At 42.5% G+C, this 16983-nt stretch overlaps 1 protein-coding gene across 9 annotated transcripts in view; it reads left to right on the top strand.

Moving 5' to 3' along the window:
• The window catches only part of LOC115135063 (pleckstrin homology domain-containing family A member 1-like), a 35741-nt gene extending 19122 nt beyond the window's left edge, over positions 1–16619 (top strand). Inside the window, exons 3-13 of one of the 9 annotated variants that reach the window (XM_065023167.1) lie at positions 97–153; positions 262–307; positions 2926–3023; positions 3404–3535; positions 3675–3812; positions 3935–4003; positions 9831–9895; positions 10000–10063; positions 10216–10305; positions 10688–10758; positions 14636–14945. In XM_065023167.1, coding sequence (XP_064879239.1) covers positions 97–153; positions 262–307; positions 2926–3023; positions 3404–3535; positions 3675–3812; positions 3935–4003; positions 9831–9895; positions 10000–10063; positions 10216–10305; positions 10688–10758; positions 14636–14861 — 1056 coding nt within the window. In that variant the 3' untranslated portion in view covers positions 14862–14945. Of the gene's footprint in view, positions 1–96; positions 154–261; positions 308–2925; positions 3024–3403; positions 3536–3671; positions 3813–3934; positions 4004–9830; positions 9896–9999; positions 10064–10215; positions 10306–10687; positions 10759–11819; positions 13709–14635 lie in introns of those variants that run through there. The other 8 variants (XM_029669304.2, XM_029669303.2, XM_065023169.1 and 5 more) reach the window with 8 other exon arrangements.
• Positions 16620–16983: the final 364 nt, after the last annotated feature.

The following is a 16983-nucleotide window of genomic DNA, read 5'->3' as shown; positions in this document are numbered from 1 at the left end:
ATATGAGAGCACCCCACATATTATAAGGTCAGGGTTTGCAACAATGGACAGTATTCAATGGTATCTAATAGTTCCTCACCCACATTTTTCCATTAGAACCTGCCCATCAGTGCGGACTGTGTTGGCTCACTCAAACTCACCTACATCTCCAAGGTAAGAGATTTGCTGAAGAATTTGCAAATAATTGATTTTATAGGTGCTTGTTGAAAAAGGGATATTAAATTCATTATTTTAGGTTTTTGTACTTCTCTTGCCTCGTAGGTCAGCGACGCCACTAAGCAGAGACCCAAGGCAGAGTATTGCTTCGGTAAGATTGAGGACAACTATTCTCTTTCCTCTCAGTTCCTCTGCTCAATTAATAGGGAAGTGGTTGTAACTTGGCTCAACTTTTTTCATGACCTTCAGTATTTATAAACTCATACTAAACCACAGCTATAGATATACAGATTTCAGCAAACTTAGTTTCTAGATTTAGAATGTTAGTGAACACCAAAAGTTCCGTTATTTATATGGCCATGGGCTCTTTTTCCCATTTGCATGAGTTGAAATGACTAATGATATTGGGGGGTAGGTGAGTCCATGTTTCTGTTCAGCAATAAATCCAGCTTTTTTTCAGGATTGACATGTCCGTGACATCTCAAAGAGCCAGTTCGAGGTCTGCCCTGACAGATGCCACCATGTACACAAGGCTGGGTCGTTTAGATTGACTTGAACCTAAGGGAGGAATGCATCCTTCTTGCCCTTCTCTCACCTCTATCACCTCAGCTTGATTTTACTGTGGCTTGTCTCCACGCTACGGACAACCCTGCATAGCTTCAGCTGTTTATCCAAAAGAGACATGCAGGATAGCAGCTGATCAGGGTACTGTACATCAGGGGTCATCAACTGGCGGCCCACGGACCAATTTTATTTTTTTCTGTTCCCAAGTACTCCCACGAACAAAAAAAACAGACATAGGCCTATGTGATCATGTCTCAATATAATAAAAGGTTTGAAATTATTATTTTAAAATACAATCTCTTTTTGGCCTGTGTGTGTGTGTGTCAGCATTCCCCCCTTCGCCCTCAATAGAAGGAAACACAAGTCTGTGTGTGACAGAACCGACCCCGTCATCACCACACTGTTGTGTGTGTGTGTGTTGGGGTTTTGACAGGATGCTGGCATCTGAATCGGAACCCATTCTCAAAAGTCTGGGGTATTTTTAAACCACTGTTTGCATGCCATGTTTTTGTTGATTTCCACATTTATTACCATCGCACCCCTTCCTAACTCCCATGTCTTTTAAAAGTAGCTCTTAATTGGTGTTTTCAGGAAAAGTCATTTGGGAAAGCCTGTCATACTTCCAGATGGGCTTACAGTAAAACAAGGATCAGTGGCAAGCTAGGATTCCTGTCCGTGTGTGTGTGTGGCTCTGATGCTGCGGCCCAGCTGTGTGGCTCAACAACACACATGTTTTGTGTGTGATCGCAGCTGTGAGTCAGATCTTAGATATCGCCCTCCCAGCTTATTATTCACTTCCTTTGAGAGCCCCCACCACCCTTGGTCTACACACCCCTTCAGCCAGACTTACAGTTTATAGTGGGGTAAATTGTACGTGGTAATGTGGCATACACACCCGTGTATGCCACATTGGTACGATTTTGGTTTCTTCTTGTTTCAATTCTGTCACTTTTGGATTGATTTATAACCTCGTCTTTCTTTTTCCATGATCTCGTTGTCAGTAGGTTTAACAAAATGCCCATGGCATGACAGCCTCTTACTAATCACCTCCCACTCATTGAGTCACTCATTCATTCTAACACCATTAATGTTCAGTCAATGGTCACGATGTCTCCTTTCAGTTTCCATCACTGCGGTTTTTGTGTGGTCAGAACAAGTGGGACTTAGGGATGGTTATTCGAATATCCAAATGGACGTTGGTATTCGAATAGTTACGAGAATAAAAAATGGATTGATTTTGAATGGAGTTGTAGACAAGGACGGGAAGTGCATCAAAATAGCCTAATTTCGCCTTGGTAGCAAGCGAGCTAGCTGGCTAACATAGCTGGTTATCTTAGCTAGCTTCATTACATCGATTTGATGCGGTCAAGACCGGCACGACCAGATGGAATGATAACCTATGGCATGTACAAGTTTGACTAGCTAGTGTGAGTCTGTTTGGTCACTGGTGCAAGCAACACACGTGCACACCCACACTCATAGAAACTAAAAAGAATGATGGCCATTGTGTCACAAAGTTCTAGTGCTTAGAGCTATTCGCTGCACCATCACCCAGGCTATAATGCAATGTAATTTAACCCAATGATCTGAAAGCGAAAGCGGGAAAGTGAAGGGAGGGATAAAATAATTAAGAGATAATGAAAGATGGCGACAGGAGCACTCTGTGCCAGAATCACTGGTTCAGAGCTAATCTGGCTTTGACCTAAAAACCCTTTGTCATTGGTGTGTGTAATTTGTAATAGTCTTGAGCCCCTTTTGTTAACATATTGGTGGAAGGTCATTAGAATGGGCTGATGATTGCCTTGATGCAATTCTCCACTCTCATATAATGGACCCAATGCTCCTGTTATGCCCTGTCCTATTAGGAACAGCATACAATCCAACCTGGTCAGAGCATTTTCTATTATTTGCCTTAAGTAACCTGTCTTATGTAACCATACCAAATGGAAAATCTCATACTAATTTTAGTGTCCCGGATTTACATTTGCTATGTTACGTGTAGTCTGAGAGCAGGCTGGACAATCCACTCTATTTCCTCTCAACCAGCTCTAATTAAGCTACAGCCTTTTAACTTCTATATTGTCACCAGGGACCCAATTTTATTTTTTATATGTATATATATATATTTGTGCTATTTTTTTCTCTTTTGAATGTGTCACTCCCTATTAAGCCTATTTTCGATGTCTTTCCCTTCCTCTTTCTCAGTCATCAACGCTGGCATGAGGAAATTCTTCCTCCAGGCCAATGATCAGCAGGACCTGGTGGACTGGGTGAACGCTCTCAATAAGGCCACCAAAATCACTGTGAGTCTCTCACTAAATGCTGCACTGTCTTTTATTGCTGAGGACTTGTTTCACACACAAGAATACACAGCCTAGTCCTCTTTAGAAAATTGACTTCCTGTTAATGACTGAAGTCATAGACTCCTAGTAAAGTGAGTAAAATCTCAAGATTTCCCATGTGTGGGATAGTCAAGAGGGTGACTGGCAGGATGGTTATTGTTAGGAGAGACCTTTCTGGGCAGCAGGTTGCCTAACGGTTAGAACGTTGGGCAAGTAACCGAAAGGTCGCTGGTTCGACCACAGAGCTAGAAGCAGGAGTAATCAGTAGAAGTAGTAAAACAGGAGGAATCAAGGTATCCTGTACATGTTAGGAATGTTTTTCACACCATTTTCTCTTGCAGGTGCCAAAGTCCTATGATGGCCAACATAATGTGGAGACCCAGAAAGCTCTTCTGGACAACCTGGGACCCAAGAAGCAGGTCTCCTACAGGACTGACATCATCGGGGGAGTTCCCATCATAACTCAGATGCAGGTAGGCAAGGCTAGCCCCCATATCTATCCCTAACCCTAGTTAGTTCATTTTCAGTGGAGTTGCAGTTGATAGTTTGAGCATCTACAGACCATTTTTAGGGGACTACACAACTCATGTATACCCCCCAACCCAAAAGCAGGAAAGGGGAGAGGGCCAGGAGGGTTCCGAGCGAGAGTTGCTGCAGAGATCCCACAACCAGCTGCCATACTTCCTGGGCAGGCCGACCCAAGACAAGACGGTCATCAAGTCTGGCTATTGTGTGAAGCAGGGAGCTGTGGTGAGTGCAGGGGACTATAGTGGGTTACAGTAGGGGGGCTCTTAGTTTGAGGTCTGGAGTGTTACAGTAGGGGGGCAGTAGAATGAAGAAGGAATGTGTGTTTTTATGCTCTTTTTTCCCAGATGAGGAATTGGAAAAGGAGATATTTCTTACTGGAGGAGAACTCAATGAGTTACTTCAAATCAGACCTGGTAAGTCCTTTTCATCAACACTGGAAAGCATACTAGAATGACTTATGACTCACACACTCGCTTGTCCTGGCATGCTCCACCTCATGTTCCTGGAATCTTGTGCCTCTGCTACACATGTCCTAGCATGTCCTTGTCTATGTGCCCTACTACACACACACTCCACGAAGAACTTCCATGCTTGCCCATATTTTTCTCCAGCATGTGTCTATTTATCATCAACAATGCCCAAGGACAGTCTTTCTCCCTTGTCTCCTTTACGTTCCAAATAATACTGTATCAATAAGGCCTTGAAAGTTGGTTTTGCTCAACAAAAAGGAGTCCAAAAGACCCGTGCATTACATTTAAAAAAAAAAAACAATTATTTTATTTTTTATAATAATTGTCCAAGGTGCACTTTGAAGTGGCTAAAACAGTCCACATTTACATTTCCTCTGCAAACAAAACAAATAATGAATAGAAAAATCAGACATCCCCATTTTAAAATAGTTTATCTATTTACCTAGTCAGCTTGTGTGTGAGAGAAATATTCCTCTCGAGGAGCATTCAAGTTAAGAGTGCCATAGGGAGGGAATTCCCAGAGTCTAATATACAATGCATTCAGAAAGTATTTAGACCCCTTCCCTTTTTGCCCATTTTGTTACGTTACAACCTTATTCTAAAATTAATTAAATAACACATTTTCCTCATCAATCTACACACAGTGCCCCATAATGACAAAGTGAAAACAGGTTTTTAGAAATGATGGCAAATTTATATAACTAAAAAAAAAACATACCTTTTTTACATAAGTATTCAGACCCTTTGCTATGTGACTTGAAATTCAGCTCAGGTGCATCCTGTTTCCATCGATCATCCTTGAGATGTTTCTACAACTTGATTGGAGTCAACCTGTGGTAAATTCAATTGATTGGACATGATTTGGAAGGGCACACACCTGTCTATATAAGGTCCCACAGTTGACAGTGCATGTCTGAGCAAAAACCAAGCCATGAGGTCAAAGGAATTGTCTGTAGCGCTCCGAGACAGGATTGTGTCAAGGCACAGATCTGGGGAATGGTACCAAAAAATGCCTGCAGCATTAAATGTCCCCAGAACACAGTGGCGGGGCCTCCCGGGTGGTGCAGTGGTTAAGGGCGCTGTACTGCAGCGCCAGCTGTGCCACCCGAGGCTCTGGGTTCGCGCCCAGGCTCTGTCGTAACCGGCCGCGACCGGGAGGTCCGTGGTGCGACGCACAATTGTCATAACGTCGTCCGGGTTAGGGAGGGCTTGGCCGGTACGGATATCCTTGTCTCATCGCGCACCAGCGACTCCTGTGGCGGGCCGGGCGCAGTGCGTGCTAACCAAGGTTGCCAGGTGCACAGTGTTTCCTCCGACACATTGGTGTGGCTGGCTTCCGGGTTGGATGGGCGCTGTGTTAAGAAGCAGTGCGACTTAGTTGGGTTGTGAATCGGAGGACGCATGACTTTCAACCTTCGTCTCTCCCGAGCCTGCACGGGAGTTGTAGCGATGAGACAAGAGAGTAGCTACTAAAAACAGTTGGATACCACGAAATTGGGGAGAAAAAGGGGGGTAAAAAAAAAGAACACAGTGGTCTCCATACTTCTTAAATGGAAGAAGTTTGGATCCATCAAGACTCTTCCTAGAGTTGGCCACCTGGCCAAACTGAGCAAATGGGGGAGAAGGGTCATTGTCAGGGAGGTGCTCAAGAACCCGATGGTCCTCTGTGGTGATGGGATAACCTTCCTGAAGGACAACCATCTCTGCAGCACTCCACCAATAAGGTCTTTATGGTAAAGTGACCAGACGGAAGCCACTCCTCAGTAAAAAGGCACACCCAAACTCTTGGGAGTTTGCCAAAAGGCACCTAAAGGACTCAGACCATGAGAAACAAGGTTCTCTGGTCTGATGAAACCAAGATTGAATTCTTTGGCCTGAATGCCCAGTGTCATGTCTGGAGGAGACCTGGCACCATCCCTATGGTGAAACGTGGTGGCGGCATCCTGCTGTGGGGATGTTTTTCAGCGGCAAGGACTAGGAGACTAGTCAGGATCGAGGCAAAGATGAACGGAGCAAAGTACAGAGGGATCCTTGATTAAAACCTTCTCAGGACCTCAGACTGGGGTGACTGTTTACGTTCCAACAGGACAACGACCCTAAGCACACTGCCAAGACAACGGAGTGGCTTCGGGACAAGTCTCTGAATGTCCTGAGTGGCCCAGCCAGAGCCCGGACTTGAACCCGATCGAACATCTCTGGAGAGACCTGAAAATAGCTGTGCAGTGACACTCCCCATCCAACCTGACAGAGCTTGAGAGGCTCTGCAGTGAAGAATGGGAGAAACTCCCCAAATATTGGTGTGCCAAGCTTGTAGTGTCATACCCAAGAAGACTCATCGCTGAAATCGCTGCCAAAGGTGCTTCAACAAAGTACTGAGTAAAGTAGAGGTCGACCGATTATGATTTTTTAATACCGATACCGATTATTGGAGGACCAAAAAAAGCCGATACCGATTAATCGGCCTTTTAAATTGTTTTATTTGTAATAATGACAATTACAACAATACTGAATTAACACTTATTTTAACTTAATATAAAACGTCAATAAAATCAATTTAGCCTCAAATAAATGATGAAACATGTTCAATTTGGTTTAAATAATGCAAAAACAAAGTGTTGGAGAAGAAAGTAATATGTGCCATGTAAAAATGTGTGCCATGTAAAATGTGCACCATGTAAAAAAGCTAACGTTTAATTTCCTTGCTCAGAACATGAGAACATATGAAAGTTGGTGGTTCCTTTTAACATGAGACTTCAATATTCCAAGGTAAGAGGTTTTAGGTTGTAGTTAATATAGTATTTATAGGACTATTTGTCTCTACCATTTGTATTTCATATACCTTTGACTATTGGATGTTCTTATAGGCACTATAGTATTGCCAGTGTAACAGTATAGCTTCCGTCCCCCTCCTTGCCCCTACCTGGGCTCGAACCAGGAACAAGCCACACTCGAAGCATTGTTACCGATCGCTCCACAAAAGCCGCGGCCCTTGCAGCGCAAGGGGAATAACTACTCCAAATCTAAAAGCGAGTGACATTTGAAACAGTATTAGCGCACACCCAGCTAACTAGCTAGCCATTTCACATTGGTTACACCAGCCATTAGGCTGATAGGCTTGAAGTCATAAACAACGCTGTGCTTGCGAAGAGCTGCTGGCAAAACTGCTCTATCAAATCAGACTTAATTATAACATAATGACACACAGAAATACGAACCTTTGGTCATTAATATGATCGAATCCGGAAACTATCATTTCGAAAACAAAACGTTTATTATTTCAGTGAAATACGGAACCGTTTGGTATTTTATCTAACGGGTGGCATCCCTAAGTCTAAATATTCTTGTTACATTGCACAACCTTCAATGTATGTCATAATTATGTAAAATTCTGGCAAATTAGTTTGCAATGAGCCAGGCAGCCCAAACTGTTGCATATACCCTGACTCTGCGTGCAATGAACGCAAGAGAAATGACACAATTTCACCTGGTTGCCTGCTAAACTGGATCAGTAGTTATAACTAGTGATTATGATTGATTGTTTTTTAATGCTAGCTAGCAATTTACCTTGGCTTCTACTACATTCGCTTAACAGGCAGGCTACTCGTGGAGTGCAATGGTTAGAGCGTTGGACTAGTTAACTGTGCGGTTGTACAGTTAACCCACAGTTCCTAGGCAGGCATTGAAAATAAGAATGTGTTCTTAACTGACTTGCCTAGTTAAATAAAAGGTATAAAAAATAATAACAAAATTATCGGAAATCGGCACCCAAAAATACCGATTTCCGATCGTTATGAAAACTTGAAATCGGCCCTAATTAATCGGCCATTCCGATTAATCGGTCGACCTCTAGAGTAAAGGGTACTTATGAGTACTTATGTAAATGTGATATTTTAGATTTTAATTTGTAATACATTTTCAAAAATGTCAAATTAACTGTTTTTGCTTTGTCATTAAGGGTTATTGTGTGTAATTTATTTTAGAGTAAGGCTGTAACGTAGCAAAATGTTGAAATAGAAGCTACATTGGTGTGTGTGGGGAGGGGGGTTGGTTTTAGTAAAATCCATCACCGTCTCCACGGTAACCCTGTAAATAGCAGGAATGGGCAGATGAGGTTAAAGCCCAGTGTACTCAAACATTTCTTCTTTTGTTTTATATATATATTTAAAAAATATATGTCCACACTGAGTTTGGTATAATATTGTGAAAATTACAATAATGCCCTTTTAGTGTAAGAGCTGTTTGAAAAGACTGCTGGACATTTCAGGCTGTTTTGGTGGGATGGAGTTTTGGCCTTCTTGGTGACATCACCAGGCGGTTAATGAGTTAATAGACCTATAAGAAAGAGTTCCACATCTCTCTGCCAGTAACAGATAGTTTTCAGTTTTTCCACTGGACGAAAAGGGTCATTATCAGGGATATACTAACCCTTAGTAAGGAGCTCAAAACGAGTCTTCTTCAACTTGGAATCCTACGGGGGAAAAGGACAGCGAGGCGGTAGGAAATCCATTCTTAAGCATTGGAAATCCACACAGAACGTTATGTCTCCCTCTCTTCCCCCTCTCGCGACTGAATGTCGTGGTGTTCACCTCAGTAATTGAATAACGTTGCCCAAATGCCCAGCCAGCCCACTCCAGTCACCTGGCAATTTAGATATTTTTAATACTCGTTCCCTGAACAGCAACAACCCTGTTTTCTGAATGTAAAATACAGACCCAGTGATCCTCTATAGGAAGACAAATTGTTGCCCCCGTAATATGGGTCAGATCGGCGCAATTTGTTTTAAATGTATGGCTCACTCACGGGAACATGGGTATCCGAACAGATGCAGGACTCTACTAATGATTAGCCCAGTGTAAATGCAGATAGGCAACCCCATGCTTCAGCCTATTTATTTATATTAGTGGGGCTACAGGTGATAATGTTTATTGCTAATAGCATACCTGACAATATGGACTTAAGGTTAGAGGGTAGAGGTTGGTCCCCCTCCTATGTTATATATTTTTACAAATACTTTAACCCAAAACCAATTGCTCCTTTGGCCGCCTCTCCTTCCAGTTCTCTGCTGCCAATGACTGGAACGAACTACAAAAATCTCTGAGGCTGGAAACACTTATCTCCCTCACTAGCTTTAAGCACCAACTGTCAGAGCAGCTCACAGATTACTGTACCTGTACATAGCCCACCTATAATTTAGCCCAAACAACTACCTCTTCCCCTACTGTATTTATTTATTTATTTATTTTGCTCCTTTACACCAGTATTTCTACTTTGCACATTCTTCCACTGCAAATCAACTATTCCAGTGTTTTACTTGCTATATTGTATTTACTTCGCCACCATGGCCTTTTTTTTGCCTTTACCTCCCTTATCTCACCTCATTTGCTCACATTGTATATAGACTTATTTTTCTATTGTATTATTGACTGTATGTTTGTTTTACTCCATGTGTAACTCTGTTGTTTGTATGTGTCGAACTGCTTTGCTTTCTTGACCAGGTCGCAATTGTAAATGAGAACTTGTTCTCAACTTGCCTACCTGGTTAAATAAAGGTGAAAAATAATAATAATAATAATAATATGTTCTTTAGCTCGATTCTGGAGGTGGACATTATATTTTAGATCGTCGGCATTTCCGTCATTTTGGAGTAGAATGTCCTTTTAAAAAGTCACCAGAACTGAGCTACAGCATGTTAAAACAGTTTGTTATTAATTTGGGGTTCTTAAAATAGAATGTAATTACTTATCTTCCTCTTGACCCCCCCTCTCTCCAGGAGAAGGACCCTCTGAGAATTATTCCATTGAAGGAGGTCCACAAAGTTCAGGAGTGCAAACAGAGGTACTGCACAACTCTCAGCATTATCATGGTTGAAGGAAGCCTCTACATCCACATATATGGCATGTAACTTTAATTTTGATCACTGTTTATATTTGTATTTCCAGTGACATCATGATGAGGGATAATCTCTTTGAGGTTGTCACCACTTCTAGGACCTTTTACATTCAGGTGGGAAGAGATTAAACATATTTATTTTTTCTATGACATATGTCTAGATTAATATTAAGAAATATCCCACTCAGTATATGTATTTCTCTCACCTCTGACTTTCCCCCTTTACAATCTGCCCCTTTTGTCCCCTGTCTCCTCTCTCCCTGCAGGCTGACAGTCCAGAGGAGATGCACAGCTGGATCAAGGCTGTCTCTGGGGCCATCGTAGCCCTGCGGGGACCTGGGAGATCTGCAGCCACAGTACGTAACCACCCACCACGTCACTGGGATTATAGGGCTACTGCATGCCCTCTGGCTCTTCAGTCTCCCGTCTGTCTGGTCCTTAGTAGAAACACATTGATCTGTTCTCTATTTGTGTCACGTGTTCATGGCAGCCCAACACACACAAACAGTGAGGATGCAGGGAGGAGTGTAAAGTATGTGTCACTTTCTGTACTCACTACAGAGGGTAGAGGTTGGTCCCCCTTCCACTGTAGGTGTTAGCCCCCCTGGCATAGTATGGGTAGTGCAGTCGCCACATCTCCTCTTTTCTCTTCCACTCCCTCTCTTTTCCCCCTGTACTGTGGGCAAGCCTGGCCCTTCCCAACCTGCTCTAATCCAGCTGTCCACTGTGTTGTTGCAGATGCGGCAAGCCAGACGGCTGTCGAACCCCTGTATACAGAGGTATACGGCCCGAATCGGGGAGTGCAGCACGTATGTCAGCTCCTGTTCCCCAAAGCTCCTTCTCTGTACTATTGTTTTTCACTAACCTTTGGTCTTTGATGTCATGGTGTGGACTGGAGAGTCACCACTCTGCATCCCTAAAAACCAAACTGTAAATGACCTCCCTGTGTGGGCTCTAACCTCTCCATCCCGCTGCCCATTCTGTAACTCCAACTCAGACCTTCTCTCCTCTACCTATGCTTCTTTGCTTTTCCTGTCATCCTGTTCATGCTCTACCTCAGCTCTGGGGTTAGTCCCATGAACTCATTCCCTTGACTTAATGTAGCTTAAAGGGATACTGCGAAATTTAGAGTCCGATGAACTTGTTGATACATTTTTAGATTTCTGTGTGCTGAGTTAGGGACGTTAGTGGTAGTTTCGCAATGCTACCGTACCTGTAGACTTTGTCATTACAACTAATGCAAGTTAGCATTGGCTCACAATGCTAACTAGCATTGCTAACAGCACGCAGAGACATAAACATGGTATCCAAGAGTTCATCTTACTCTGAGTAAGTAGAACCAGTCTCCCAGTATCCCTTTAACTTCCCTGGACCTCTGCAGCTAGTCACGGTCTCCCATTCACTTCCACACCCACTCATCCCGCTCTTAACCGCTGGTAGCCTAGCGGTTTAGAGCATTGGGCCAGTAATCGAAAGGTCGCTAGGAGCCGTCTAGGTGAAAGATTTGTCTTTGCCCTTGAGCAAGGCACCTTAACCCTAATTGCTCCTGTAAGTTGCTCTAATTGTCCAAGGGGTGTATATTGGAGCCAGCCTGATTTGAATCTTACCTTAGTGTGCACTTGTTCACTTCCTCTGATGGATTTAAAAGTAAAGGACAATATGGTGGAAACACCCAATTCTTTTTAAATGCGTCGTAGGGAGGGAGTGTATGAATGCACACTTCATGAGAATTGGGACGCTACCTCGCTAAGATGTGCTGCAGTGTTGTGTAAAAAATGTTGTACAGACCTGTTTCCTGTTTCTGTCTATATCACTTCATATGTGCTCTCACACTCTCCTTGTCTCTCTTTCTCTCTCTGTGTCTCTGCAGTCTCCTGCGGCTGTATACCTGTCTTAGACGTCTCACATCCTGCCTGTCACTAGTTCTACTTCCTGTCCGCTGCCTGTATTTCTGTTTACTCTCTCACACCGTCGACTTGCATAACCCAGTTAACTTCAAACTTTATTTATCTATCTTTGGGAGCTAAACCACAATCATCTTCACATAAATAACTGTTTTAGCTGTTTATGTTTGTGTTGTGTATGTTTTGTATGATGACATCCACTGTATATATACACTTGGAAGCTCATGAACTAACCGACCTAGCATACCTGAAGAATCACGTAGCCCTTTGTTTGCTCTCACACAGGCCGTTATGGTGTAGGTGTTTCTGTTGAATGGTCTACTTCAAGTCATGTAATTAAACTGCTCTTTCAGTACCAGTCAAAAGTTTGGACACACCTATTCATTCCAGGGTTTTTCTTTATTTTTACTATTTTCTACAATTGTAGAATAATAGTGAAGACATCAAAAGTATAAAATAACACACATGGAATCATGTAGTAACCAACAAAGTGTTAAACAAATCCAAATATATTTTCTTTTTGAGATTCTTCAAAGTAGCAACCCTAGAATTTCTTTCCTTCTTAATGCATTTGAGCCAATCAGTTTTGTTGTGAGAAGGTTAGGGTGGTATACAGAAGACAGCCCTATTTTGTAAAAGACCAAGTCCATATTATGGAACAAACAGCTCAAATAAGCAAAGAGAAACAACAGTCCGTTACTTTTAGACATGAAGTCTAGTCAATCTGGAAAATGTCAAGAACTTTGAAGTTTCTTCAAGTGCAGTCGCAAAAATCATAAAGCACTATGATGAAATGCTCTCATGAGGACCACGACAGGAAAGGAAGACCCAGAGTTACCTCTGCTGCAGGTACCTCTAAATGCTTCACAGAGTTCAAGTAACAGACACATCTCAACATCAACTGTTCAGAGGAGACTGTGAATCAGTCCTTCATCGTCTAATTGTTGCAAAGAAACCACTACTAAAGGACACCAATAAGAAGAAGAGACTTGCTTGGGCCTAGAAACATGAGCAATGGACGTTAGACCGGTGGAAATCTGTCCTTTGGTGTGACATGTCCAAATTTGAGATTTTTGGTTTTCTATGTCTTTGTGAGACGCAGAGTAGGTGATGATCTCCGCATGTGTGGTTCCCACCATGAAGCATGGAGGAGGTGGTGTGGGGGTGTTTTGCTGGTGACACTGTCAGTGATTTATTTAGAATTCAAGGCACGCTTAACCAGCATGGTAACCACAGCATTCTGCAGCAATACGCCATCCCATCTGGTTTGGGCATAGTGGGACTATCATTTGTTTTTCAACAGGACAAGGACCCAACACACCTCCAGGCTGTGTAAGGGCTATTTGACCAAGAAGGAGAGTGCTGCATCAGATGACCTGGCCTCCACAATCACCTAACCTCAACCCAATTGAGATGGTTTGGGATGAGTTGGACTGCAGATTGAAGGAAAAGCAGCCAACAAGTGCTCAGCATATGTGGGAACTCCTTCAAGACTGTTGGAGAAGCATTCCAGGTGAAGCTGTTTGAGAGAATTCCAAGAGTGTGCAAAGCTGTCATCAAGGCAAAGGGTGGCTATTTGAAGAATATTAAATATAAAATATATTTAATTGTTTAACACGTTCTTTGGTTATTACATGATTCCATATGTTATTTTGTAGTTTTGACGTCTTCACTATTATTCTACAATGTAGAAAATAGTAAAGGAAAACCCTGGAATGAGTAGGTGTGTCCAAACTTTCGGTTGGTACTGCACATTTTTACATGTTCTCTTTCCGGCTGCATGTTTGAATTAATGGTACAGAATTATGATGACTTTGATGTTTTACATATCATTTCGAACTGATTGGGGGGGGGGGGGGGGTTTGAAATGCCATCATGGGCAATCGGGCGTTCTTTTATTTATGGTCACAAACTGTTTTTGCTGGGTGAATGGATTGGGTTAACATCTAATAAGTGCTACTTGGCTTGCTCCCTCCTTAACGACCTCCACGGGACAGTTGAGCTAATGTAGGCTAATACCATGAGGTTGTACATTTCCCAGGACATTGACATACCTGATATTGGCAGAAAGCTTAAATTCTTGTTAATCTAACTGCACTGTCCAATTTACAGTAGCTATTACAGTGAAATAATACCATGCCATTGTTTGAGGAGAGTGCACAATTTTGAACATAAAGTTAATAATAAAGAAATTAAGCACATGGGCAGTCTTGATACAATTTTTTAAACAGAAATGAAATGGTTCATTGGATCAGTCTAGAACATTATCTTTTACCAGATCTATTGTGTTATTCTCCTACATTCCTTTCACATTTCCACAAACTTCAGTGTTTCCTTTCAAATGGTACCAAGAATTTGCATATCCTTGCTTCAGGGCCTGACCTACAGGCAGTTAGATTTGGGTATGTCATTTTAGGCGAAAATGTAAAATATATATTTTTTTAAAGGGGCAGATCCGTAACAACACCACCAACTGGCCACTGACATGGTCTTTCTTTATTCCTCACCCCCTCTTGTTTTTACAGAGAGTGAAATGACAGTGAAATACTAACTTTAAAAAAACAAGCACTACTGCTACTACTACTGCTTGCACTACCACCGTCACCGCTTTACCAGCACTTCTACTGTCTGCTACTAGTACCACCGCTGCTGCATCAGCCGCTACACCACAAGTCTGCCACTGGCTCTATTCACAACTGTTTTCCAAATTAGATTTTCTTCACCACCCTTGGTGCCTGTCTGACTGTGATTCTGTGGGACACACCCCTCTGTCCTCTCTCAGCAGGAGCACTGTGGCTGTTCCTCCTCTTCCACATTCTACAGCAGCCACCCGGGGCCCCCCGTCCCTCGCTCGCCCATATCTGCAGTGCCACCCTACCCAGAATGCCCTGCTGTCACGGGCGGCGCACGCCCGGAGCCTGGCGTGGGACAGCGAGCATTTCATGAGCCTCCTACCACGACCCAGCCATGCCCGACTGTCACTGCAGGAGACACGCCTGTCCAAGTGACTGCTGCCACCACACTTGAGTCGCCATGGAGACGGTGCAGCACCTTTGAGGGCTACCCACCAGAACCCCCCCCTTGACTTGGACCCTACCGACCTGCCAGTCAGTGAAGTCTGACCCCTACCAACAAACTAGGAGATGATGTGTGACAACAGTGATAATGGAGGAAATGAGAGGAGTGCTTTTGAATAACCGAGAGAAGCAGAACCAGGGGGTTGCTGGTCTCCTCCACCAAACTGACCAGAAGTCATCTGGATAGAAATGGCAGAAAGCAGAAACTGGACTCCATGCCAAAGTGAATGACTGTATAATATGTCTGACCTCCATCCATCTCGTTATCTAACCCAACTAGTCAACCCTGGTCAGATATTAGAGTTGAAAGTCACTCAGGGACAGAGGGGTTGCATTCTCTCCCGGTGTTTCATTGTTAGTCATCTGCTCAGTTCAAGTTGAGGCCTGTGTACACATGCATAAAGTCATGCAATCAGGTGTGTGTGTGTGTGGGGAGGGTGGGATTCACACTGAGCTCTATGCCAAAGATACGCCATTTGCCATTTTCTCCCACCTCAGATCAAACGTTAATGTTCGCCTACACATTTAGATTTAAAATGCAATGAAGAGTTTTACCTGCAACTCCTGACTACACACAAAGATTCATTCAACAATTTGTGTGCTAGTGAGTGTATATTTTAAGGGAGCAAGCTATATTGTCTGAGGGAATAGTTGTCAAGCTACAGAAATAATCATGCCTGGTCATTTCATACATTCACTGTTGTTCTTATTGAACATTGTCTTTATTGTTTTACTTTACTGTATGGTGTATGACCCAAATTATTCTCACAGACATTTTCGTCATCTGATTTTACAATCCCACTCAAGATCCACACCATAGTGTTACAGTTAGAAAGTTGTTGGCACACACTGTGGACTGGTACGAGAGGACTGTGCAGCTCCAAAGCAAGCCATGTGGGTCATTCCACCAATTCGGTGCCTTTTTGAGAAGTATAAAGTGGTAAAAAAATAATTTAAAAAAATCACCTTAATTAGCATTCTGTCATAAAGAGCACATTTTCAACTTTAGCAAGTCTTTATACAGATGCAAAAAAATCTGATTTATTGAATTATTTGTGTTGTCTATATTAAAGGCTACTTCATTTAATGTAACAGACTTAAATGTGTTGTTGGTGCACAATTTTTACTTAACATATCAAAGGGAAGCAAAAACACTCATTTTGTGCAACGATCCATGGATGTTTGCCTAATCCTGCAGGGTACTGTTTTGGGGTTATCTTCGGACTTGTACCAATAGGAGCTTAGTGGGGGAGTGAGTCGAGCGACAGAGTGAGGTGGCTTCAGTACGGGACCAAAGTCAACAGCAGTCACTACTAGGGAAGGGATGGCCAGAGTGTCTTGCAGAGATGATGTTTAAATAAATACTGGTCACCAAACCTGCCTGACCTCTTCAGACCTGTGTACTGTACAGTGGCTTCAACCATTTTAATGACTGCTGCCCTATTTGTTGAGTTATGACAATGACAGCTGCTGTTTTGTGCGTGTGATAACATTGGTTTATGTTGTAAAATGATGTGGTAAGATGTATATTTCCGTTTGAACTTCCATGTGCCTGTATTGCCAGGTAGTGGAGGTTAACCCAACAATACTACTCAAAAGTATTTTTTCAATAGCTCTCAGTAGTGGTTTTGCCAAACCATATAGCTGCTAAAGTGCCATAAATTCTATAAAAATAAAATGTTATTCTAATCCTTTTTGTCTTGTGTACTAGATTTGAATTGTGTTGCTATTTATTACGTGGATGACTTGAAAGAAATACTTTGATAATGTTAATGTGTTGATTTAATTATTGCAAATCAGTTCAATCAAGATCAGCAGCTGCTCATACAACTCCCACTAGTCATTAACACATTTTGAGATAAAATCAAGGACGAAGTCCAGATAAAGCAGACAATTCTATGAATGCATAAAAAATGGAATAAACTGCTAAATACTAAGAAATGGTTAAACTGCTCTTACGTAGCCTCACACTTAATTGTATGACCACTCTGCCCCCTGGTGGTGAAATGTACACGGTTAACTTTCTTCCCAGGGTAGAAATGCCACTACATTT

The sequence above is a fragment of the Oncorhynchus nerka genome, linkage group LG10 (assembly GCF_034236695.1).
Source record: "Oncorhynchus nerka isolate Pitt River linkage group LG10, Oner_Uvic_2.0, whole genome shotgun sequence".
NCBI lineage: Eukaryota > Metazoa > Chordata > Actinopteri > Salmoniformes > Salmonidae > Oncorhynchus > Oncorhynchus nerka.
The sequence above is the reverse complement of the archived record's forward strand: the minus strand, read 5'-3'. Positions and strand labels throughout refer to the sequence as shown.